General features: G+C 43.6%; 1 protein-coding gene across 12 annotated transcripts in view; it reads left to right on the top strand.

The window, feature by feature from the left end:
- Positions 1 to 525: 525 nt before the first annotated feature.
- Positions 526 to 24,977, top strand: part of RBFOX2 (RNA binding fox-1 homolog 2) — a 261,293-nt gene continuing 236,841 nt past the window's right edge. For 11 of the 12 annotated variants that reach the window (XM_029204175.1, XM_029204185.1, XM_029204172.1 and 8 more), the window contains exon 1: positions 554 to 812. In XM_029204175.1, the coding sequence (XP_029060008.1) occupies positions 630 to 812 (183 nt within the window). In that variant the 5' untranslated portion in view covers positions 554 to 629. Of the gene's footprint in view, positions 813 to 24,977 lie in introns of all 12 variants that reach the window. The other variant, XM_029204174.1, reaches the window with a different exon arrangement.

Here is a 24,977-nt window from a genome sequence, read left to right as displayed (position 1 = left end):
AGATTGCCGAGGGGCGCTGGCCCCGCCCCCTCCGCGGGCTCGGCCGCCGCCCCCCTCCCCCCTCCCCCGCCGCCTCGGCCTCCCGCGCGGGCTGGAGTCCCAGATCCCGGGCCCTCCCTCCTTCTTTCTCTCTCCCCGCCTTCCCGGGGCTGCCACAGTGGCGGGTCGGAGGATCCCAGCCAGTCAGCTCGTTCCTGCCTCGAGCCCCACCTCACGGCAAATAAACACCCCTCCCCACGCCTAGGGAGCCCGGACCGCCCCCTTCCTCCCTCGGCCCGGCGTGTGGCGAGGGCCAGTGTAAGGGAACGAGCGCGGGCCGGCGGGCTAGCTCCGTGAGTCCGCGAGGCGGGGCGCGCGGCGGGCCGGAGATCGTGTGTGCGCGTAGGGGCGCGAACGAGTGCCCGTCGCGACCCGCCGGCTGCCCCGAGTCGGGAAGCCGGCCTGCCAGCGACCAGCGGCGACCGCCCGCCACCGGCGAGGGGGAGCCGGGCCCGCGCGCGCACGCACGTACGCACGCGTGGGCGGGGGCAGGCGCGCGCCCGCCTGTCGCGACAGTCGGGGCCGAGGCCCAGGGGGAGGTGGCCTGTGGCGGGTCGCCGGGCTCCCGGAGGCGAGGGGGGCGCGGGCGGATGGCGGAAGGCGCCCAGCCGCAGCAGACGCCTCAGCTCGGGTCCGGCGCCGCTGCCCGGGGGATGAAGCGGGAGTCGGAGCTGGAGCTGCCGGTGCCCGGAGGGGGAGGAGACGGAGCCGAACCCGGCCTGAGCAAGCGGCCGCGCACCGAGGAGGCGGCGGCCGACGGCGGCGGGATGCAGGTGACCGTGCGGGGCGGGTGCCCAGTTACCGCGGGGGTGCGGCGCGGGGGCCGCGGGGCGGCTCGGGGCTCCCGGGCTTGGAGCGGGGAGGGCTGCCCGGGGTCCCGGCTTGGAGGTGGGAGGGGGCCGGTCGGGGCCTGCTTGGAAGGTGGGGCGAGCCCCGGCTTGGAGGCGAAGGGTGCAGGTGGAGCCTGGTGTGCCCCGGAGGGTCCTGATCCCTGAGGGGACGGGGGGCCAGGTCGCATGTTGGGAGGAAATTGAACGTGCTTGAGATGGATTCCATTTCTTCAAACCCTTCCTTAGTTCCTTGGGGTGGGGTGGAAGCCAAGAGATCCTGGGTCTGTTATCCAGAGAGCCGGAGACCCAGTCAAGGACGGGGAGAGAGTGGTGGGAAACCTTCCGCAAAGAGGGAGTACCTTTTTGTCAGCTCTCGACACACAACTGGGATGGAGAAGGGGAGCGACATAGAAAGGAGAGGAGTGAAAAGCGAGAAACCTCCTCGAGAGCCCAAAGGGGATGTGGCTTAGATTGTGGGTTAAATCAGTTCCACAAGGAGTGTGAGAAGTACGAGGAGTTGGGTAGTGTTAGGGGACGCCGTGGTGCTCGAGCTCATTAACTTTGTGGAGCTACTGAGTCTGGCGACACAGGACTTGCCCCTCCTGTACTTTGCCAGTTGCATTTTATATAGCTGGGACACCTACTAGTTCTTTAATGTCCTGGGGTATAAAAGAAAATTTATAGGGTTGTTAGAAGACTGGATTCTGAGTTGTGGACTCAGGGAGAAGCTGGTTGATTTGGATAGGGACTGCCAAATGTAGTGACGATGTCAGTTGACTTCGTAATTGGAGGAAGATCGTGAAACCTTCCCAGGTTTTAGGATTTGGTCTCTGTTCAGAACATACTTACTATGAAAGGGTGAGGCTTACCTACCAGCAGTCGTTTAGACTTCTGCCTAATTCTCTTAGAATCACAGAATGTTAGAGACAGAAGGGACCAGAGACATCATCTTTGACTGGAGTTCTTAACCTGGATAGACTTGGAAGATTCTTATGCAAAATAGAACTCTTTGGTGGGAGAAAGTCAACAGTTTTCATCTTTTTTTATTCAAGTCCCAAAATGTTTTAACTACCTCGTTGTACAGATGGGGAATCAAAAATCCAGAGCAGACTAGTGACTTGCCTAGGGCCACTCACTTAGCTGGTAGTAAAACTAGAGCTAGAAGCCTAGTCTTCTAATTCCTATTCCTGTGCTCTCTCCATTACAGCACTCTTGGAAATCTCTGCAGTGCTAAAAGACTTCCTGTGCTCTTCTCTCTCTGCTTTTCAAGGCTCTGTCTGACTTCCTGTGTTAGAGACGGAGCTGTATTTAAGCCTGGCATGTTTGCTGTGTGCTTCTTGGTCTCCCTTGCAGAGGCCACTCTATTACTTGTGTTGACTTGGGGAAAGTGACCCTCTTGGTGTTTATTTTTGAATTCTTTTGCTTCGTTTGCCTCCTTTTGTTCTCCATTTGAACTCCCTCAGGCAGAGGGCTTGTGAGAAGTAAAAGCTTGGGCCATGGAGAAAATATAGAGGAATATGGGGAGACTTAAGGTGAGGTGGGTTAACACTGGATGATGAGGAGAGAAGATTGGATGTGGGTGCTGGTGAGCATGTTCTGCTTGGTGTGTGCATATATCTGTGTCTGTCTGTATTCATTTATCGTTTCTGTCAATCATGGTTAATAGTGAGACTCCCACTGCCTTCCCCACCTTTCCTCCTGGGGCCCATTATTTGCTGGTTGCCTTCAAATTGGCCAAGGATAGTAGTATTTGGAAATGGAGCAGTGTATAGGGACTTTGGAGTATGCAGAGGAAGCAGTGGATTAGGTCCTTTGGGTACAGATGGGCAACTTAGAATTATCCCACAGAGAATCCTTTTTTCACTCTGTGTACTTGTGGATCTTTATTTATTTTTCACTTTATGCATTCTCATTGTTGTAGTTCCAATATACCATGTGACACGGGTATTCAAATCATCCTTGATTTAGCCCCCTACCTTCAACTACCTGTATGGTTCTGGGAAAATCCCTTCTTTGGGGGCCTCTGTTTCCTTGGTTGTAAAATACAGTGTTGGTACAGGATGATTTCTAAGTTAGCTCTAAAAAAATATGTCAGGTTCCCTGACCTTAAGGTACTTGGTGTCTGCAATCTAGGTGGGGAGTCAAAATGGGTAAAAAGTTACAAAAAAAGAAAAAAGTGCACGTGTGTGGGTACGTATATGTATCATACATAGGTACGTATGCATATCATATATATATATGTATATATATATGTGTGTATATATATATATATATATGAATTTTTTTGGTAAGTTCCAGAGGAATGAAAGTAGAGATACCACAGGGTAGATGTGTGTCGCAAGGCATTGCAAAATTTAGAGCCAAAGCATGCAGAGGATTTGTGCCACTGGGGCCAGAAGAAAGAGATGGTCCTTCTTGCCAAAATGGTCAAGGGAGGTTTTATGGGGAGGTTGAAATTTGAGGTATAATTGGGAGTAAAGGAAAAATAATGTTCATGAAAAGATAAAATTTAAGCCTAGGTCACCTACATCTCGGGGACCTTCCTATCATTCTGATAAGAAGGATAAGATATTTAATATTCATTTAACTGATGTTTATTGAACAGCTGCTAAGTGCCAGGTCCTGTTTTAGAGCCCAGGAAATATGGTAGTAAACAAAACAAAGACTCCGCTCTCATGGAACTAATATTCTAATTGAAAGGGACAGACAGTAAAGAAATCAACTATTATTTGGTGGTCCTAAGTGCTAAGAAGAAAAATAAAACAGGGGAAGGGGTAGAGAGTGGTGAGGAGGATGGTTAGGGAAGGCGTCTCTGATAGGTGACCTTTGGATGACCTGAGGGAATGGGCCTGTTCAGATATTTAAGGGAAGAGCGTTCAGGCAGAGGAACTGTGGGTACAGAGGCATTGACGGAGGAGTGCGCTTGATGTGTTTGAGAACAAGAAACCAGTGTAGCTGGAGGAGAACGAGCAGGGGCGAGGCAGTTTTAGGAAATATCAGCGGTGTAGACATGCCTATAGGCCCACGTAAACATACACGTAAAAAATCTAGAGTAACTTGCTTTTTGGTATACGGGTTTGTCTTAAAGCACATGTTTTTTTTCTTATATCTTAACACAAATGGAGTTTCTCGGAGGTCATAGCTCTTCTGGGACGCCTTCCCTGACAGCTTAGTTCACACCAGTCAGACCCTCCTCTTGCCTCCTGTTTGTGTTGATGCTTAATTATGCATCATCTTGTATTGTCCCTTCATTGTTTTATTCTTGTTTCCCTAGTGATGCTGTAAGCTTCTAGAAGACAGGAACTATATTTTCTTCGTAGTTATCCTTTGTAATACGTTACAGTTTTGGGTACATAGTAAGTGCTCAATGCCTGTTAGGTTGAAGTTGAAATTTTACCTTTTTTAAATAATTAAGGGATAGAAAAAAAATCATGAAATTTAGGGGTGAAAGTACTTTCTGGAAATTCCCCAATCTTTTGAGTGTCAAAGGATTAACCCTTTTTTTTTTTTTTTTTTTTAACAGACGTTAATTTCCCAAGACTACAGACTAAATGGAGCTATGGCTCTAAGCTGCAGGTTCCAACCCTGTTGAGTAACAGCCACTAAACTTTTGGGATAAATCATTACTTCCCCAAGTGGAGCACCAGGGACACAAGAGAGTCTGTGGTGCTTCTGTTATAATCCTTATGCTAAGAAGGAACCCTAGAGAGGAGAGGAAGGGTCACTCCTTTTCAAGGCCAGTATCCAGAAGCTTTATGTGGATGGCAGAGGAGTTCACACAGCCCTGGAAACAGTTTAGAATTAGAGAACCCTGCACTGTAGAGTAGGAGGGAAGAGACAAATTCAACCTGAAAACTGAAACACAGCTTGAGAGATGTAGTTAGTTGTTAAAGGAGGTATTTGGAAATATTGTACTCTAACCTGGTAGAAAGTTAAGTGAGTTATATATATAGATATTAGAGGTTTGTTTCACTTTAAGCAAGTCTGATATATGTGAAAAATTTGGGCTTTATTAAACATACGGGGGAATAAATTATTTTGTTCAGCTCTTCTAGTGAATATAAACAATTTGATGAGCAAAAATTCAATTTTTGTGCAACTTTCTAGGAACTTAGCTGCTTCATAAGGCAAGGTGCACCTTAATTATTATTTATAGCTTTCAGCAAAATTCTTTATGGTAGTGAAATGTTGGAATGTGATTGTTACATGGCTAACTAACTGCTTCTGACCATAGAGTCATAAATCCATTGTAGCTAAGTGAGTTCAGAAGTTGTTCATGTTAGTGGTGAATCAGCCACTAGTAGCAGGAAGACTTTCTGGTCTCAGGGAAGGGCTTCCAGGTAGCCTGTAATTGCTCTGTAGATACTGTATTTCTTGAAGTACTTTATCTTGCCATTTGCTTGGTTCTGGGTTTCTTTCCTCCTAGGTGGATGTCTCTTTGGACTTTGAGTGTTTGGTGCTGAAACTGAACGTGGTGCTCCCATTTGGGTAGAGTTATAAAAACGATGTGCTTTCCTTCAAAGTGATTTTTTGAACTATATCTCACTAAAATTATTGAATTTTTCATTTCTACATGTCTTCATCTGCTTAGGCACCCTAACAAAATACCATAGACTGGGTGGCTTAAACAACAGAAATTTGTTTCTCACAGTTCCGGAGGCTGGAAGTCCAAGATCAAGGTGCTGGCAGATTTGGTGCCTGGTGAGGGCTCTCTTCCTGGCTTGCAGCCAGCTGCCTTCTTGCTCTGTGTGCTCTGTGCTCACATGGCCTTTTCCCCATGTATGCTAGTGGACACACACACAGAGAGATCTCTTCCTCTTCTTATAAGGGTCCTAATCCCAACATGGGGGTCCTACCCACATGACCTAATCACCTCCCAACAGCCCCACCTCCAAATGCCATCATACTGTGGGCTAGGGCTTCAAGATATTAGTTTGGGAGGGGACACAGACATTCATCCCATAATACTACCAGAGTGGTAAATATTGTAGTTGGAGAAATTGAGGCACAGTCATATAAAAATTACTAATTTCTTTCAAGCCTCACAAGGAAGCTTGTGATTGTGAAACTGGGAATGTCTTTGAGAAGGAGAAAGATCTGAATTCAAAGTAGAATTATTCTTCATGGCAACTCAAGAGATTAGCCTGAGTTGAATTTGTCTCCTAACTTCCTCTCCCATTTTTCTACCCATGTTGTCATTTTTTTTTTTCTCTATCATACTGACATGTGAACACAACAAAAAGCTAACTAGAGATTTAACTTTCATTTTGATATAAAGCAGACTGATGCAGACAGGCCTCAAGATTACAGGGCTGGGAAAGAAATTCAATGTACTACTTGGTGTAAACAAGAATGTTGCTAGTGAATCTCTGGTTTGACATCTCTCAGGCCATCAGTTTGATATCAGGCTTTAATAACTTGTGGAAAAAATAAAGATGGTCATTTTAGTGAATGGACTTGTTTGAATTGTTTTTTGATATGCATTTGTAAAGCATAGTAAACATCTTTTTCTGGGGCAAATGTGTACTTCCTTCAGAGACAGAAGGGAAGAGCATGCGAGACGGTGGAAAGGAAATGGCAGTAATTGGAGCGTGAGCAAACAGATGGAGGAGGGATGGCGAGTGCATGTGGTGTTTAGGTGGCCCCTAGGAGTATTGAGTTTCCTATTCTTCTCCCCCACAGCCCCAGTACAAGCAGGCAGCTTACATGGCTAAGGTTTCATTATCTAATCCATCACAGATCAGCCTGAATAAACCCATTGGCTGGCACTGATCTAGTTAGGAGGGTAGTGCAAAGCTGCTTGAGCCAGGATTGGGGCAAATCGGATCAGAACTGCCATGTGAATCCTGGACATATTTCTGTAATTTGGGTGGTAAAGTAGTTTGAGAAATCATTTAAGAGAGAGCGCAGCGAGAGCAAGCAATCAGCCATGAGTGTTTTCAGATGTTGTCTAAGAGACCCTGAGGGGAAGGGTATGGAGGATTTGATAGATTTCAGTGGAGTATAGTCAGGTTGCTTTGATTATTTGAGTCTGAACAGTTTTTGGTCACTAATGCTCAGGATTGACCTTTTTGGAGCATTTGAAGATTCCAGTTGTGATCACTCAATTGTGTCTTCTCTGAGTGATCCCTTCATCTGAGACTGTATAATGTGCTTCCCCTCTCAATTTTTAAAGGGGAAATACTGTTGTTATTATTATTACCAACCTTAATATGTCATTATGTTTGTTATCCATACATACTTGAAGTATGGTGTAGTGAAAGAAACACTATTTAGAATTTCTCATATTGGGGTTTGAATCCTGGTTCCTCCACCTACCAACCAACTGAATGACCTTTGGTAAGATATTTAACATCTGAGCTCCTGTTTACACATCTGTGAACTGGGGGAATTACTGCATCCGCTGATGAGCTGCTGTAATGAGAAAGTGAGATTATTTAAAGCTCCCATCATGGAGCTCGGCAGTAAATGTTTATTTCTTGCCTCCCTTATAACCTGCTACACAGCACTCAGCGAGTTCCTCCTTACTGCTTATCAGCATGGAGCGGTTAACGTGCTTCTGATTTATTAAGTGCCGGAGTTGGGAGTTACCTGAGATGAGCGCTGTGTGAAACCGGGAAATCTAATTGGTTTGACATCCGCGTGGAGGAGGCGAATGGACCTGGTCATGGTGGTCTCTCCAATGAGAGGAAGAGGAGACATTCACTTCTTTGCTAAGGACTAAAAGGACTCCTGAAGTGTCACTGTCCCTGCATTGGGCATGTGGACATTTCAGGAACCTGTGGGATCTCTCCTGGGAGAGTGGGTGACAGAGGCACTGGCCATTTTGGTGGTACTTGGGATGCAGGAGTGGCGAAAATGTCATTTTGTTCCAAATTTTATAAGGTTTGTTGGTTAAATGTATTGCATCAAATAGATGGCACGTTTTGTTCTCATTTTTGTTTGTGGAAATTGGGCTGGGATGCATTTGTCTCTTGTGGTCTCTTTCTGGACTCTTCAAACCCACCTTCCTGACTACTAACAAGAGTCATCCATCTAAAAGAGCTTAAAATGATTTGATAGCTTATCTTTGACTTGTGGATAAAGTCCATTCCGTTTGGCCTACCAGGTCCTTCTGGCCTGACTTGTGCCTGCCTTTCTAGCTTCTTTCTACACTCCACCTCCAAGTCCATGGCAAGGGACTTGCAGCTTCCTGAGCGCGCTGTGCGGCCCAGGCTCATTCATACCTCTGTGCTTTTGTTTCTGTTCCACCTGAAATTCCTGCCTCACATCTCTCTCTCATTTGTAAGGCTCAATCTTCAAGAATAAGTTGGGATACAGATTCCTCCTGGATGCCTTTTGTCACTGCTCGCATCCCTCCCACATTCTTGCTGCTTTCCAGAACATCATGTCCAGACCTCTGTTTTAGGACTTTTAGATTAACATTTGTTCAACTGTCTGCCCCTCTACCCCCACCTAGACTGTGAGATCAGGGGAGCCTTTGGGATCCATAGGATCTCGCACTGTGCCTGGGCCGGAGTAAGAAACTGTCGTTCTTGTTGAAGTGAACTTTGTCTTCCTGCTCCTCAGTTGGGGCCAGCAGATGGCTTTAATTGTTTTTCCAGATTTTCCCTGGGGGGTCTAGTCCTTGGTCTGCTTTCCAGCTCCTCTGAAGACTAGGTGTTGTGGGATTTGTGAATGGTACCTGATCTTTCCATTGATATCAGGGTTAAAGGTGAGAGAGGGGTCTTTGAAAACCGAAGCTGGGGTGGAACTTAACTGCCGAATGTGTCGGGTGGGCATGGCAACCTGATGTTTCATTTCCTGTGCTCAGATATTAATTGAGAGCACGTGCATATGTATAAAAAGTGCCTTTGTGATGGGGTGGCTGAGGAAAGTAGAGGAACCACACGATTAAGGGGCAATTAGAGCTAACCTGTTCCAGTTCATTGGAGCAGTCTGTTGACCTACCTTTTACGGTGCTGCTGAGAGATTCTGGAGTGTTGCAGTTCAGATGTATTACCACCATTTGGGAGTAAACCCATTTGATCGACTGTGGACTTTAGCCTTTCCGTTCTCAACCAGTGAATTTCATAAGCTATTATAGCTTGTTTTTATGGATGCAGGAAAAATACCCAACTGAGACACCTCACGGAATATATGCTATTTTTCAGATCATTCTTTGGCTATGTTTGAAAATGAGGATAATTGATACGTTCTTTTATTTTTATTTTTTTGGTCTGCGTAGGGTCTTAGTTGCTGTGTGCAGGCTTTCTCTAGTTGTGGCGAGCCAGGGCTACTCTTTGTTGCAGTGCACAGGCTTCTCATGCAGTGGCTTCTCTTGTTGCAGAGCCTGGGCTCTAGGCGTGTGGGCTTCTGTAGTTGCAGCAGGCGGGCTCAGTAGTTGTGGCTCGCGGGCTCTAGAGCGCAGGCTCAGTAGTTGTGGTGCACAGGCTTAGTTGCTCTGCGGCATGTGGGATCTTCCCAGACCAGGACTCGAAACCGTGTCCCCTGCACTGGCAGGCAGATTCTTAACCACTGTGCCACCAGGGAAGTCCCTGATATAGATCTTTTAAATCTCAGCTTTGGAGACAGATTCATAGAAGTATTTTACAGGAATCTTCTCTCCCAGGCCCTTGCTATCCCCACCTCCTTCCCTTTCAGCTTCTGATTTGTGCTCCTATGTAATCCTCGCCTGTTTTCCAGCCTTGAGACTTCCCTTGCTAGTTTAGTTGGGGCCTCTTTAAAGGCAAATGGGCATACTTTATAGTGCCTCTGGCTTTTTGGATTCTGAGTGAATAAAGCAGTTTCTAAAAAGGGAATGAGGGAGACCAGTTATATCACTTCCTTCTGACGTGTGCTGCACATACGTGGCATCTAGAAATTTCAGCTGAGGGTTCAAGGCACAGCACACATGATAAGTACCACTTATGAAGTAGATGACAATTTTGAATAACCAAATGATAAGGGTTGAGTAACTGCTTAGAAACCTATTTTCCCAAGGGTGGAAACCGAGCCTTTGAAATTTAGACTTCCACATGGGTGTGTTCAACCATAATACTCGGATTTTTTAGGGACCTAAGTCCCTAGATAATACCCTGGTATGTGGGACTTTTCCCATATAGGGGCTGGTTCCCTGGTTTCTCCTTTGCCGAGGAAAAGAGGTTTTGCACTGAGTATTGGATATTTTATTCCAAGCATATGGTTTTTGAGGAGGCATACTGTTTATTTTTCTTTGGGGCTGCATTGATTTAGCTGGATCCTAAATTGTTAATACCACAAGCAAAGCATGATTTCTTGTGAGGGATGGGCGGGGGAAGCTGTGGGAGTCTCTCAGCTTTGGGGTTCGGGGTGGGGAGCAGGAGCCACGCTGGTAGAGCGAGAGGAGCTGCACACGTGGTCTCGGGGCGCCGTGGGGTTTGCATGTGGGCTCCAGCGCATGCTGGAGTTGGAACACTTTTGGAACTGAGGCTCATGGGAAGTTCTTCCAGTTGCTTTATTTTGAGCAGCTTTTTCCTCTGCAGATCGGCAGCTGTTTGGAGGAGGGGGCATTCGTTGCTGTCAGCCAGGATGATTTCCAGAGACCTGTATGGATTTCATTTAGGGATTTATTTCAGGGGTATGTGGCCTGTCGTGAGTCAAGAGGACTTTGGTTCCATTTTCCTGGAAGTTGGTGGGCTTCTGTGAGCCTGCTCTATTTATCTTGGACGGTTAGGCGAGTAAAAAAGCAGCTGCATAGTTAGCCCTTGTTGCAGGGAGCTTAGTTTCATAGGTCATCCTCTCGGGGATTTTTGTACAGTCACATTTACAGCCTTGAGTTTTCTTTGCCTTTTTTCCCCCTCTCTTTTTCCATCTGAAGTTCAGTGCTCCATAAAAATTCTGAGGAAGGTGGGTAATAATTTGAGGTAGAAGACAGGAATTGTTTGGTTTCCTCCCCACCCCCATTTCTTGCCCAGCCTTCCCCCACCCCCATCCTTTGCAAAAGAATCTGCAAATGAGGTCGCTTATCCCCTAGTCAGACTGGCTTGTCCCCTGATCTGTCTGAATATGTGGCTTTGACAGCTTTTACCTGCTATTTCTTGGTTTCTAGGGGAGGGGATAGTAAGATCGTGTGGTTTCAAAGCAAGAACTGGCAAAATTGGAAGATGTCTTGTGGTGGCTCCCAGCACCCACAAAGCTGAGCTCATTGGCTTGCACCTCATACAGACTTCCAGGAACACTGTCACTGTCGGTGGCTGGCACGATGGCCTTGAGGACTTTGTTGGCACTTCAGGAAGTCTCCACAATGGCTGCCTCTCACAGTGGGAGCGCTGACAAAGTTTATGGGGAGTCGGTAGCACTTGTTTTGAAAGTATGACTCTGGTCTTAGGCTGCACCTCTCTGTGAGGGGTCAGAGGTGGCCTTGTTTGAAGAATGGAGAGTAGTGCTCTACCCCTGTCACTTAGGTGGCCCATTTCCTACTTGTCTGTGTTTGCTATCCTCACATACAAATTTTATGGTGTGTTTTGTATGTTGTGTTCGCACTTGAAGCCATAGCCTGATTTGTGACTTTTAGTAAGGTAATTTGGCTAATCTTGGTATCATCCTGGACTTTGAAGTGATGCTGGTCATATTTAAAAGGTCTGTGTCAGGGCTTAGAAGTTGATATTTCTGTTGATGGCCTCCTCCCCTCCCCAGCTGCCGCTCATTATTCATTAGATACACACCTTTTGTCCGCTTACTTTGTGTTACAGGTCTTCAGCTGCTGTTGTGATACTAAGTAGATATTTTTGCTGCAACATTTTGGCTCTGAGCTGGCTGTGTTTTACAGTGTTGCAGATTAGTTGGTTAACTTTGGCGCGTGGCATCCACAGAGCAGAAGCCTTTCAGAGAGGCGCTTATCACGGACCATTAGTGATTTTTGTCAGCTGTATAAAAATGCTACGATTAACCGATACCCAGGTATCCATGTAGATGAGCAGTTTTCCTTTATGCTTACTTGGCGCTTCTCTCTCTAGGAGTAGTCGGGAGTAAGTGTTCCCTGGTAGGCTTTGTGTTTTAACCCTGGGAAGGCTGTTTTAAGAAACCTTTATATCTGATTTTCTTGAGGTTGGTGTAGGGATCATTTACCCTTACTGAATTTTAGCTTCACTATGAATTGTTTTCTGCAGTGTTAATTTTAGGCAAGTAGTAAATACTTCTTTGGTTTAACAGTATCCCAGAGTTTGAAGAAACCTACAAAAATTGATTGGTCCAGCATCTTGTTTTAAGCAAGGAAATGGTCTAATTCATGTTATCCCAAGCCGTTTTTTGTTGATTGCTCCTTGTGAAATGATAATAGGTGTCATTCTGACACACACACACACACACACACACACACACACACACAGTCAAATAACTTTGGAATAGGGTTAAACAGAATTTAAACTATCTCATTTTACTTTTCATAAGCAGATGTTGTGACTCTATATTTATAAAAAACATATTTAGTGAAGCATCTTCCTCTCTTCCCTGTTCTCCGCCTGCCCTGTTAGTTTCTTGTTATTCCTCCCCCTTTCTTTTTACACAAACACTAGCATACTCCACACATTGTTTTTGCACCTTGCTTTTTTCATTTACTGTATCAGGTTAATTTTTTTAATGTAACAGGGTCTGTTAATATTTTCATTAATGATTTCTGCTTTTTTTGTGTGTGTGTGTGTGATGCTTAGAAAAGTTTTTCCCACCCTAAGATTATAAAAAACAGAATGGGCTTACAGACAGACAGACCTGACTTGGACCCCTAGCTTTTCCACATCACAGCTGTGTGATCTTGGTTAAGTTACGTAACTTTTCTAAGGCTCAGCTTCTTCCCTTATAAAATATGTTATAGGATTGGTATAAGAATTAAAAGAGATAATGTATGTAATGTGCTTAGTTCAGAGCCTGACACGTAGTAGGTGTTCAGTATACAATAGCTGTTTTTATTATAATTACCAAGCCCTGTTTTCTTATATCCCAGTGCTTTTTGACTTCCTTAAAGGCAGGAACAGTCTCTTAATCTTTGTATCCTTGGTTCCTCCATCAGTGCCAGGGATAACTAATAATAATAAGTCAGTAAACGTTTGTTGAAAAAATAAATCAACCTTTATACAATCTTTTTTTTAAAATTTAATTTATTTAGTTTTGTCTGCGTCGGGTCTTAGTTGTGGCATGCGGGCTCTTCGTTGCAGCGTGCGGACTTCTCTCAAGTTGAGGTCTCGGGCTCAGCAGTTGCAGCACGCGGGCTTAGTTGCCCCGCAGCATGTGGGATCTTGGTTCCCTGACCAGGGATCGAACCTGTGTCCCCTGCATTGGAAGGCGGATTCTTAACCGTGGGACCACCAGGGAAGTCCCCAATCTATTTTTTAAAATGTCCTTAATAATTGTTGTTGCTTTTTGTGTAATCATCATGTCTGGATGTACCTAATCCTCAATAATTATACTTATATGATGCTTTATAGTTTATAAAGTGCTTTGACACAAGTGTCAGCTTATTCCCTGTAACAAGCCCAGAAGGTAGGTGATTCTTCTTCCCATCTTTCAGATGGTGAAAATATACATCTCTAAGCCTCAAGACAGGGAAGTGGCAAAACTGATGCTTGTACCCAGATATTATGGCTTTTTATCCAGTAACTTTTTTGCTGAGCCTCATGTCTCTTGGACCAAAGGGTATGATTGATAAGGAATGGAGTGAATATGTGCTTCATTGTATGCCACATGTTTAATATTGAAAACATTTTACTCATTACCTGACAGTGGATTCATGTAGCACTTGAAGTCAACACTGAACCCCAGTTTTATTCTTCAGTAATTTGGATCTAGCCAGTGTTTTGAATTGGGATTTTGCTAAAATTTATCATGTACTTGTACGTGCCAAGCATTGTGGGAGAGATTTTATGTGTTTATCTCACTTTCCTGTAGTACATATTGGGAGGAGTTAGATGGGATAGTTGGTTGCTGTATGTATGGTAGTTTGTTATTGTTGTTTGTTTTTTGCCTTAAAGTTATCAGTCTCTAATTTTATTATCAATCAAGTAATGGGTCAACAATAGCTAAGTCAATGGATTGATAATGGTGGGTAGTATAAAATCATGAGAGCTGAGGGCATCTCAAAGTTACCTGGACCAGCTGTCTTGTTTCAGTCAGGTGAAGTAGATGCTGTGCCCATTTTTATGGAGAAGTTATGTCAGGCTCAGAGAGGGTATGAGAGAGCAAGCAATAAGCTCAGACTTTCAGCTTTAGGACTAAATAGAATCTTTCATTTTTTATTCTTTTTTTGTAAAATTTATTTATTTATTCATTTATTTAATTTTTGGCTGCATTGGGTCTTCACTGCTGCACGCGGGTTTTCTCTAGTTGCTGAGAGCGGGGGCTGCTCTTTGTTACGGTGCGCGGGCTTCTCATTGCAGTGGCTTCTTTTGTTGCGGAGCACGGGCTCTAGCATGTGGGCTTCAGTAGTTGTGGCATGCGGGCTCTAGAGCGCAGGCTCAGTAGTTGTGGCGCACGGGCTTAGTTGCTTCGCGGCATGTGGGATCTTCCCCGACCAGGGCTCGAACCCGTGTCCCCTGCATTAGCAGGCGGATTCTTAACCACTGTGCCACCAGGGAAGCCCCTCATTTCTTATTCTTTTTTACTTTTTGAGTGTGATTTCTCTGGGAGTTTCTTATATGGAGTTTTTTTTTCACCTTTTACATTTATTTTTTAAACATGTAATGTATGTTCACGTGGTTAATGATTCAAACTATGCAAGAGATTGAAGAGTAAAAAGTCTCTGCCTTTTCCCAGCTACCTAGTTTCTCTCCTTGGAAGTAACCAGTATGGTTAGTTATCTGGGTATCTGTCCAGAGATAGTATCTACGTAATATTTTCTCCACCCCCTTTTAAAAAGTCAAATGGTAGTATTAATATTCATATGCTTTTCTTTTCTCTATAGTATTTGGAGATCATTTTATATCAGCTTGTAAACTTTTTTTCTCTGTTTGTTAGGTTTCTGGAATTAGGATTATTCTGTTCTGCTCTACTGAGATAACTACATCTAAATGTCTCTGGGAAGGATGACTCTGATTAGTACAGGATCTCATAAAGTAAGAGTCTGCATTTTTATGGAATCATGGAATCACAGGGTCAGAGACCTAATCTGCATCTCTCTTCTCTCATGTGAATATCCATAAATGATGATACCTTTTAAAGATGCTTGAGTACAATGTAGGCATCTTCAACTCTCCAGCTGCTCCAGTCAGCCGCTCCTGGTCCTGTCTTTCTGTGGTAGTAGGGCCCATTTGGGGTCAGATATTCCATTTGTCATTGAGTTAGTAATGATACTCCGGATCTGCCTTGAGTCATTGCATATAGAATCTCAACTGCAGTGTGATTTTATTCCGTGTGACATCTTCTATACCAGACATATCCAGAATGCCTAAGTTTATCCTGATTGAATGTTATTGCTGTCAGGAGGCTGTTCAGTGAACGAAGTTTGGTGCTGAATTGTGAGAAAGAAAGATTTGGTTCCGAGTAGGTGTTTGCATCTCAGCAGCCACAGTTGTTGTTAGTTTCACTTTACTCCTGCTTTTGTGGAAAGCCCAGGATTGAGTGAATGCTCTTCATCCCTGGAATATGACCAGTCTGTGACTGAGACTCGATGGGAAGTAAATAGATATGGTTCGACAAACAGGGAATATTTTTCTTTTGTTTTGTGGACAGTAGTGGATTCTGATTCAGACATAGAATTGAGGATTTCAAGCTTAGGCTTTGATTCTAGCTCAGTTAACCTTTACACACTTCTGCATTTAAAGACGTGAACTAAAACAGTGCTTTTCAGAGTTGGCTTCTGCAATGGACCTTTGTCTTCACAAAAATATTATAGAGGAGGTAGCATTCCAGCTGTTTGGAGAATGAGGCCAGTGGGGATGCGTCTTGCATTCTGGATGAATGTTGACCTCCATTGTGTGGTGATGCTAATCTCACCATACAATCTTTCTGGTCACAAGGCTTTGCAGGGAGTGAATTAGGCCCACTCCGTCTCCATGACCCCACACAGTGAATGGAAGCAGGCAGGGCACCAGATGCTGTGTTGCTTCCCCTGTTGCGTCTTCCTTCACACTCGGTGTAAGGTTTCCAGGCATTTGTGCAACCTGAGAGCAGAAAGTGCCTGTCTTAGCAGTCGAGAGATGGGTTGGCAGGTGGCTCAAGTTACTCCATGTTCCTGATAAGAGCCACTGATGCAGGCTGGTGGCTCCTGTGGGGTGGGAGCTGTATTGCCAGTGCCCTGCCCAGCAGGAATGGTGGTTTGGGTCTCTGTGGTGTTCTAGGACTCCAAGAATGTACCCAAAGGCAGTTTGAGAGGTCTGGCCAGCATCTCTAGGGAAGTAGCACAATTTAGGAAGCACATCTTGCTTTAAAGGATATGGGTCTTAGGAAGTGGTGGCACACAGAGGAAGAAGCATCAACATTGAAAATATGAAGTGCAAACCCGAGGAATAGAAATGGAATTTTATTATTCCACCTCTTAACCTAAAACGCAGTTGAAGAATTTATTGAGTCAGGTAGTGCTGGGCACAGTGATGACTAAGACTTGGACTTGCAGTGGGAAAGTGGATGTATACACAGATAATTTTAATGCAATGTGATCATTTCTCTGATAGAGGCTCACACTGAGCATATGTCAAAGCCTGGTGCTCTGGTAACATATATTCTGTGTGCCACTCTATCAGAGCAGTTATCACACTGTATTAAAATATTGGGGTAAGAGGTGCCATTCTGCCTAGGTTCAAATTCTGTCTCTACACCTACTTAGCTGTGTGTCCTTTGGGCAAGTCACTTATCTCCTCTGTGCTTCAGTTTTTCATCTGTAAAATGGGGATAATAATAGTTTCTCACAAGGTTGTCGTGAGTATTAGATGAGTTCAAAGAGTAAATATAATATGCTTAGAAGAGCACCAGGTCCACGGTAAGCGTATATAAGTGCTATCTGTTGTTACTGTGGTTGTTAACAGTGCCAAACAGGGGCACTGGAGACCATGGCAAACCCATGACCTGTGGTGGTACAGAGGTCACCACTGTATTCACTTACTGTATTCACCGAAATACATTATTCTGTATTCATAATACTGTATTCATTACTGTATTCACCGAAAGATCTTTTGTGGTGACTATGCCAGGTACTGCACGGAAGCAAATGAATGAAATGTTAACCGGCTATGTGACTGTGTACAATACGTGATGAGAGTCAATTATTTGGCAAGTGTGTAAGTAAGAGGAATACTGATGTGAGAGGCTTCAGTATCCCATGGCAGTTTCAGAGAAGGGATCTTGCTGTTGCTTTGGAGGCCCTTTAGCTTTCTTGACATTCTGAGTATAGGTTATGTATCTTACTTTAAGGTAGGACAGTACTTGACTATTTCAGATAGGTAGGTATCTTTCCTGTTTTTTAAAAACCTCTAGGAGAAGGCATGTTAGATCAGAATCTATCCATCAATCCATCTATCAGTCCTTTCTTACTTTCCTCTCTCCCTCCTTCTCTACAAGGGAAAAATTGCTAATATTTAAATCACTTTCCTTGTTCTTTATATTAAAGTAAACTTCTCATGTTGTACAAAAGGCCTTACCCTTTTGCTCAGTCATTCATTCATTTAATAACATTTGAATGTTTATGACATGCTAGATGCCAGGATTATGGAGTTAAAGGAGGTTCTTATGGAACCCGGGAGGCTTATTGGGGGAGGTTTCTGGAACAACTATACAGTAAAAGAAAAACTTGGTAGCACAGTGTATTATAAGGGTGTAGGTAGAGAAATAGGTACTTATATTGCTGGTGGGGTGAAAAGTCGCGTAACTTCCACAAAGAGCTATTTAGCAATGTCTGTTCAAATACATATATTCTTTGACCCAGCAGTTCCATCTCTAGGAATTAATTCTACAGATACTATTGTGTCTGTGTGTAAGAATATACAGTACAGAATTATTTGAAATAGCAAAAGGTTGAAAAAAATCCAAATGCTCTTTGACAGGAAATCTGTGAATTAAAATAAGGTACATTCTTAAAATGGAATATCATGCAGACGTTAAAAAGAATTAGACAGCTCTATATAAATGCATTTAGAAGACACTAAAATACATTAAGTGTGAAAAGTCACGGTGCTGAAAAAAGTGTATAGTTTGTTACTATTTGTGTAATGAAAAAAGTATATATCCGTATACTTAGTATCCATATACTTAGTACACATAGACTCTCTTTGCCAGGAAACGCAAGATTCTGGTAACATTGGTTGCCTCTTGGGAGGGGTATTGAGTGGTGAAGGAATGGGTTATAGGTGAAGATTTAATTTTCACTGTATACCTTTTGTGCCTTTTGAATTTTGTATTACATGCATGTATTGTTTTAAAAATAAAATAGTTTATTAAAATTACATAGGAGGGACTTCCTTGGTGGTACAGTGGTTAAGAATCCGCCTGCCAATGCAGGGGACACGGGTTCGAGCCCTGGTCTGGGAAGATCCCACATGCCACGGAGCAACTAAGCCCGTGCGCCACAACTACTGAGCCCATGCTCCACACCTACTGAAGCCCGCACGCCTAGAGCCCGTGCTCCACAACAAGAGAAGCCACCGCAAGGAGAAGCCGGTGCACTGCAAAGAAGAGTAGCCTTGCTCCCCACAACTAGAGAAAGCCTGTGCGCAGCAGTGAAGACCCAACGCAGCCAAAAAAATAAAATTAAAAAAGAAAAAAATTACATAGGAATAAGTACAGGAGCTACTTTACTTATGATCCTTGAACTTGCTAATTTTCATAGAAAAATGAATAAAGTTACGTGTTAGAGCAAAAGTGCGAATTCTGCTTATCACAAGCAAAGAAAAAATAGTACTGGTGGTGGTACATGGTCATTTAAATTTTGTCTGTCACACTGTTTATTGGTATATAGGATGTTTCCAGTGCTTTTAACTATGTCTGATTATATTTATTTATTTTTTTGTGGTATGTGGGCCTCTCACTGTTGTGGCCTCTCCCGCTGAGGAGCACAGGCTCAGCAGCCATGGCGCACGGGCCCAGCCGCTCCGCGGCATGTGGAATCTTCCCAGACCTGGGCATGAACCCGTGTCCCCTGCACCGGCAGGCGGACCCTCAACCACTGCGCCACCAGGGAAGCCCTATTATATTTATTTTTAACGGTCTTATTCAGTAAGGATAAAACCTGATTATAACGAAAATGCTGATATGAAAAGGTGGATAAATGTAGAGATGAATAAAAATGGAGGTGATGTTAGGAAATGGTAAATGTTGTATATGTGTACGGGATGATTCATTCAACAACAGATGATAATGAAGGGCCAAGTGCAAATCAACATGAGTTGACAAGAAACAAAACAAGTCAGAACCACTACCATAAGCCTCTCTAGTTTTCTTAAGAAATGTCCCCTCACTAGAGGTGCACCCATGGGTTCCTTGGATTTTTTTCACGTTGGAATTTTATGAACTAATGGACTTAGGAGCAGCCTTTCATTCCAGACATAACCTGATGGTAAATAAAGGAGCTTCTGTACCCTGATAGGAGTGAGTACAGGGTTTCTATGGCAGCATAATAGAGGAATTCTTAGCCAGCCAGGCTGGGATGGGCGCAGAGAGAGCATTCTGCAGAAGCCACTGGTGAGTACTAAGTGAGTGAGCAGGGCTTAGGCAGGTAAAGGAGAGGGAGGCTCAGGCCATCTGGGCAGGAGAGGCAGAATGTCCAGGGATCAGGTATGAGAGGAACTTCATTGGGTCCGTGGGGAGGGCAGAGGATTTTCCCAAACTGCCTTTGGTAGTTAGTCCCTCCTCAGACAGCCATCCCCTTGCAGTCATGTACTATTGTTCACGAAGCTGACTAGAAGATGGTGATTGGATTATCCTACCACTCTCGGAGCATAACCTCATAGTGGTAGGGGAGTAGAGACACTGTCTTAGTTCATCCAAAAGAAAAAAAAAGTAAGAGAGAGCAAAGAAAACCTGTATTTGATTATGTTGTATATATGTAGATGTGCCTTCTAGCAGAATTTTTTTTTTTTTTTCCGTTGTCTTCATCCTAGAAGAAGCTTTACTCTATTTGGAATCACAGTTTGAGTGCTGCATGGAAACAACTTGAACCTTATGTTCCATTTCATTATATTTAAATTTATGTGAAGCACTTTCTACCACTTAGGCATGCATTTTGCTCTTCATAGCATGGAATGCTGTAACAAAATGTTTTGTCCATCAGAGGCTTTCTCAACATTTTACGAGCGTTTAAGTGCTTAATCTCCACAGTGTGCAGGGTAGGTGGCAGGTAGTCAAGTGATTTTTTTTTCACGTATCTTGCATATTCTCATGTTTTGGTTGTTCATGCCTCTTAAGGAGAAATTTTCCCCTTTGAAGCTGAAATACCCTATGCTTTGAATCCAGTCAAAGACAAATTATTCTGGAAAGCTTGAACCAAACCTGGTCAGATGCTTCTGAGTTATGAGAGAGGGATTGAAATAAACTTTTTCAGCTAAAAATAATTTTGCTCACAAGTTACCAAAAATGGCCGACTAGAAATGCTTTTAAGATACTTGTCTAAGCTACCATAAGCCGAAGGTCAAGAAAAAAGTTTAGAACACATTTTGAGAAATGATTGGCTCTATTTTGCCAAAGCTTTTGCCAAGCTTCTTATTCCATAATTGCCCTGGGAGACAGAAACTGGTGGAAAGTGTTATGCCTGAGATTCACTGGGAACCTAGACGTTCTTCAAGTGGAACACGTAGGCTGCCTGTTTCTTCTGACAGTAAACTCATACTTCTGGGAGGCATTAGGGTTAGATGAAAATGAGACACTTAATTCTAAAGATATTGTACAATTACCTATGCTAATTAATTATTTAAAACCTATCTCCTGTTGCAGAGCAGTTCTTACTCTCCGGGAATATTTGTTAGTCTTCACAGAGAGCCAAGTGCTGGGTCTTTAGCACGTGGTACTGCCATTGATGCTCTGTTGTTCTGTTAAGGTACTTCTCTGCATCTCACTGAATAGTGGAATTAAGAATCACTCACAGTTATGGGCAGCACTTTCTATGTGCAGTATGATCGGTTGTCACTGGAGTTTATATTTATGCTTCATTCTAAAACCTCAGTGTACCTTACTGATTACGCAGAGGGCCCCTTTGCAGCAGCAGTTTGCACCACTGATTGCTGGTGGTAGCCTTGAGAAGGCATGGTGACTCTCCTTAAGGTTGCTTAGTATTGTAGAATAAAGTCTTGATTTAGAATAAAATTTAGAGCTTTTTTCCTCATAAAAATCGCTCTTTTAAATAGAGCTAATATAAAGCCATGATGTTTTTCCTTCCTAAATTTAACACGTATTTATTGAGCCTCTGATGTGTATGAGGTAATGAGAAGGGAAATTGACCGAGCTCATGTCAGAGGACCTCTGTCTTCCTTCAGTTAGAGAAGAACAGTAGCCTGTAGGCAGGGATGGTAATGACACTCTGAGATGGTGGAGAAATTTTAGAGGTAGGTGTTGTTCCAGTGTAATAAGCATTCATTAAAAACTAGAATAGGGCTTCCCTGGTGGCGCAGTGGTTGAGAATCCGCCTGCCAATGCAGGGGACATGGGTTGGAGCCCTGGTCCAGGAAGATCCCACATGCCACGGAGCAACTAAGCCCGTGAGCCACAACTACTGAAGCCCATGCGCCTAGAGCCTGTGCTCCGCAACAAGAAGCCACTGCAATGAGAAGCCAGCACACTGCAATGAAGAGTAGCCCCCACTCGCTGCAACTTGAGAAAGCTGGGTGCAGCAACAAAGACCCAACGCAGCCAAAGATAAATAAAAAAATAAAAACAAGTACAATAAAAGGATTGCTAAGTCTCAGTTAAGTGCCAGCTTGGATTGAGGTGGTCTTGGTGATTTCTTAACTTCATCAGACGGTACTCAGAAGCCCACAAGTGTAGCTAAGTGCACATTACCCTGGGCTGAGCGTCAGTAAACTGGGACAGACAGCTTCAGGTGGAGGAAAGGGGTGGGAGAAGACAAAGGATAGGAAGCTTGTGACACGAGTTTGAGATCTTGATGTTAGAAGAGTTTAGGTAGTGATGATTCCTAAGGAATGGCGATCAAATGGATGATTGTGATAGAGGTCAAGTCCCCTGGAAATAAGTAGGTTGAAGAACTTGGAGGCTTTGGAAGGGTTGTCAACTGGAGGTTGAGGAAGTAGAATGATGTGTAAGCATTAACTCAGTAGTTCTCGACTGGGAGAGGTTTTGCCCCCCAGGGGATGTTTGGCAATGTCTGGAGACATTTTTGCCTCTCCTAACTGGAGTTGCTGCTGGCTTCTAGTGGGTAGAAGCCCGGGATGCTGCTTTAACACTTGAAAATGCATGGGGCAGCTCCCTACAGTGAAGGATGATCTGGCCCAGAATGTCAGTAGCGCTGAGGTTGAGAAACCCTGCATTAACTTTAAGAGTTGTTGAGTAAAGGCAACAGAATATGATTATTTCTCTCCCCTTCCTCTCTGTTTCTTAAAACAGGGACCAGCTGTTAGGTAGAACTTTTTGACTTATTATAGGTGGCATACATTTGTTACCCAGTAAATGTTTGCTGAGTGACGAATGATATGAATTGATAGAAAAGCAGCAATGGGGAGCAGAAAGAATGCCAACTCCTAGCAACAGCCTTTAGGCTTTGGAAGACTGTGAGGTATACATATGGAAAAAATGAATTAATATTAGGATGCAGGAGAAGTATTGAGAGAGTGAAGAAGAAATCAAAGTTGTAGAGGTGTGGAAAGGGGAGCTACCAAGGGGCCCAGTTGAGCTGGTCGAAAGGCAAAGAAGGGGGTGAGAAGGAGCAAAGATTTTCGTTGTATGTAGGGTTCAAGAGTTCCAGGAGAGGTAGTTGGAGATGGGTCTTTTTTTTTCTTTTTTTAAAAAATACATTTATTTATTTATTTATTTTTGGCTGCGCTGGGTCTTCGCTGCTGTGTGCGGGCTTTCTCAGTTGCGGCAAGTGGGGGCTACTCTTCGTTGTGGTGCCCGGGCTTCTCATTGCGGTGGCTTCTCTTGTTGTGGAGCATGGGCTCTAGGCGCACGGGTTTCAGTAGTTGTGGCATGTGGGCTCAGTAGTTGTGTTGCATGGGCTTAGTTGCTCTGTGGCATGTGGGATCTTCCCGGACCAGGGCTCGAACCTGTGTCCCCTGCATTGGCAGATGGATTCTTAACCACTGTGCCACCAGGGAAGTCCCGGGGTGAGTTTTCCGAGGAAAGTTATTGCAGGTTAGCAATCAGGAAGAACTTACTAATGTAGGAGCTTCTTAGAACTAGAAGAGCCCTAAAGTTCCTTTTGGAATGTTGGTGTGATAGAAACCTTAGTAGTTTCTGTTATGTTCTGGGAAAATTCTATACATGTGTATACATATAGATGTACATACATCTTTGTATACCTAAAGTCCCTTCGTTGCTTTTCACTGAACAGAACATCTTGCAGGATATTTTGTTTCAGTTTGTACAGAGCAACCTCATTCTTCTGAAATGACCACATAGTATTCCATAGTAAGTTTTTTTGTTGTTGTTGTTGTTGATGTTTTAAAATCATGATTTGTTTAAAAATTTCCTGTTGCTGGACATTTAGGTTGTTTCCAGTCTTTTGTTAGTAGAAGCAGTGCTGCTTATATATATGTTCTTGTGTATGTAGGTAAGTATATGGGGACAGATTCTGAGAAGTGGAATTGTTGGGTCTCTAGGGTATGTTCATTTAAACTTCTGATAGGTATTGCCGAGCAGCCTCCAAAAGCATATACTTCTATGAACAACGAAGTAGAGTGACTTTTTCCTATCAGCTTGGCAAACTATATGTTACCATACTTTGATTTTCACCAGTCCAATAAGTGAAAACTGGTACAGTGATTTTTTGTATTTTTGAAAAAGGATCTGTTTTTTAAAAAATATGTTTAAAAATTACTTGTGTTTCTTTGTCATGAACTGAATTTTGAAAGAATTTTTTTTTTGGTCAGTAAGAACTTTTAAAAATTAAGGAAATTAGCTCTTGTCATTCATATTACAAAATTTCTCAGTTTGTCATTTGTCTTTTGAGTTCGTTTATAGTATATAAATGTATGTATATGTGTTCGTGTGCGTTTTAGAGCCAGATAAAAACATTTTAATGTCATCAAATATATAAGGTATTTATTTTTAAGCTTTTGGATCTTGTTTCTTTCTGAGAAAGGCCTTGTATACTGAGATTTAAAAATAATGTTCTGTGCTTTCTTTTAGTACTTTAACAGGAAAAGCTGGATTTTAGTTTTGGTTCTATCATTTATTAGTTTTGTGACATTGGGCAAATTATGTAACCTCCCAGAGCCTCAGTTTCCTAAACTGGAACAGTTTGATCAGATGATTTGTAACATTGTAAAGAATGTTGTAAAATTTCTTGTTTGCTTTTGAGTGGGGTTTACTTTTGTGTTGTGTGGGGATAGGGAGTTGAGGCAAGCAAAGGGAAAGATGAAAAGAGGCAGGCAGGCGGACATGGAAGGAAGATGGGCAGAAGTAAAAAGGAGGACGGAGAGAAACCAGGAGTGCCAATGAGAAACAAAAAACCCGGAGATGATAACAAAGGAAAACAGACACAAGGAAGGTAGATACCGAGAACCCTAGTGGGATGCATTTTTCCTGTCACAGGAGGTCTAAGGCATTTTGGGCACTTTTGTTCATTCACTCTCCCTTCTTCCCTCCCTCCCTTTTTCCCCTTTCTTCCTCCTATCCCTGCCTTTTCCCCTTCTTTCCTTTTTTTTTTTTAATGGTTGAAAAAAATTTCTTTTTAAATTTTACTTATTTCTTGGCTGCATTGGGTCTTTGTTGCTGCACGCGGGCTTTCTCTAGTTGCGGCGAGCGGGGCTACTCTTCGTTGTGGTGCGGTGGCTTCTCTTGTTGCGGAGCATGGGCTCTAGGCATGTGGGCTTCAGTAGTTGTGGTGCGTGGGCTTAGTTGCACCGTGGCATGTGGGATCTTCCCTGGCCAGTGATGAAACCCATGTCCCTTGCATTGTCAGGCGGATTCTTAACCATGGTGCCACCAGGGAAGTCCCCCTTCCTTTCTTCTTCTTTGAATAAGAAGTGTAATACAGAGGTTATAAATTAGCACAAATCATAAAGT

The sequence above is a fragment of the Monodon monoceros genome, unplaced genomic scaffold, assembly GCF_005190385.1.
Source record: "Monodon monoceros isolate NGI ecotype Baffin Bay Population unplaced genomic scaffold, NGI_Narwhal_1 Super_Scaffold_6, whole genome shotgun sequence".
Lineage (NCBI taxonomy): Eukaryota > Metazoa > Chordata > Mammalia > Artiodactyla > Monodontidae > Monodon > Monodon monoceros.
The sequence above is the reverse complement of the archived record's forward strand: the minus strand, read 5'-3'. Positions and strand labels throughout refer to the sequence as shown.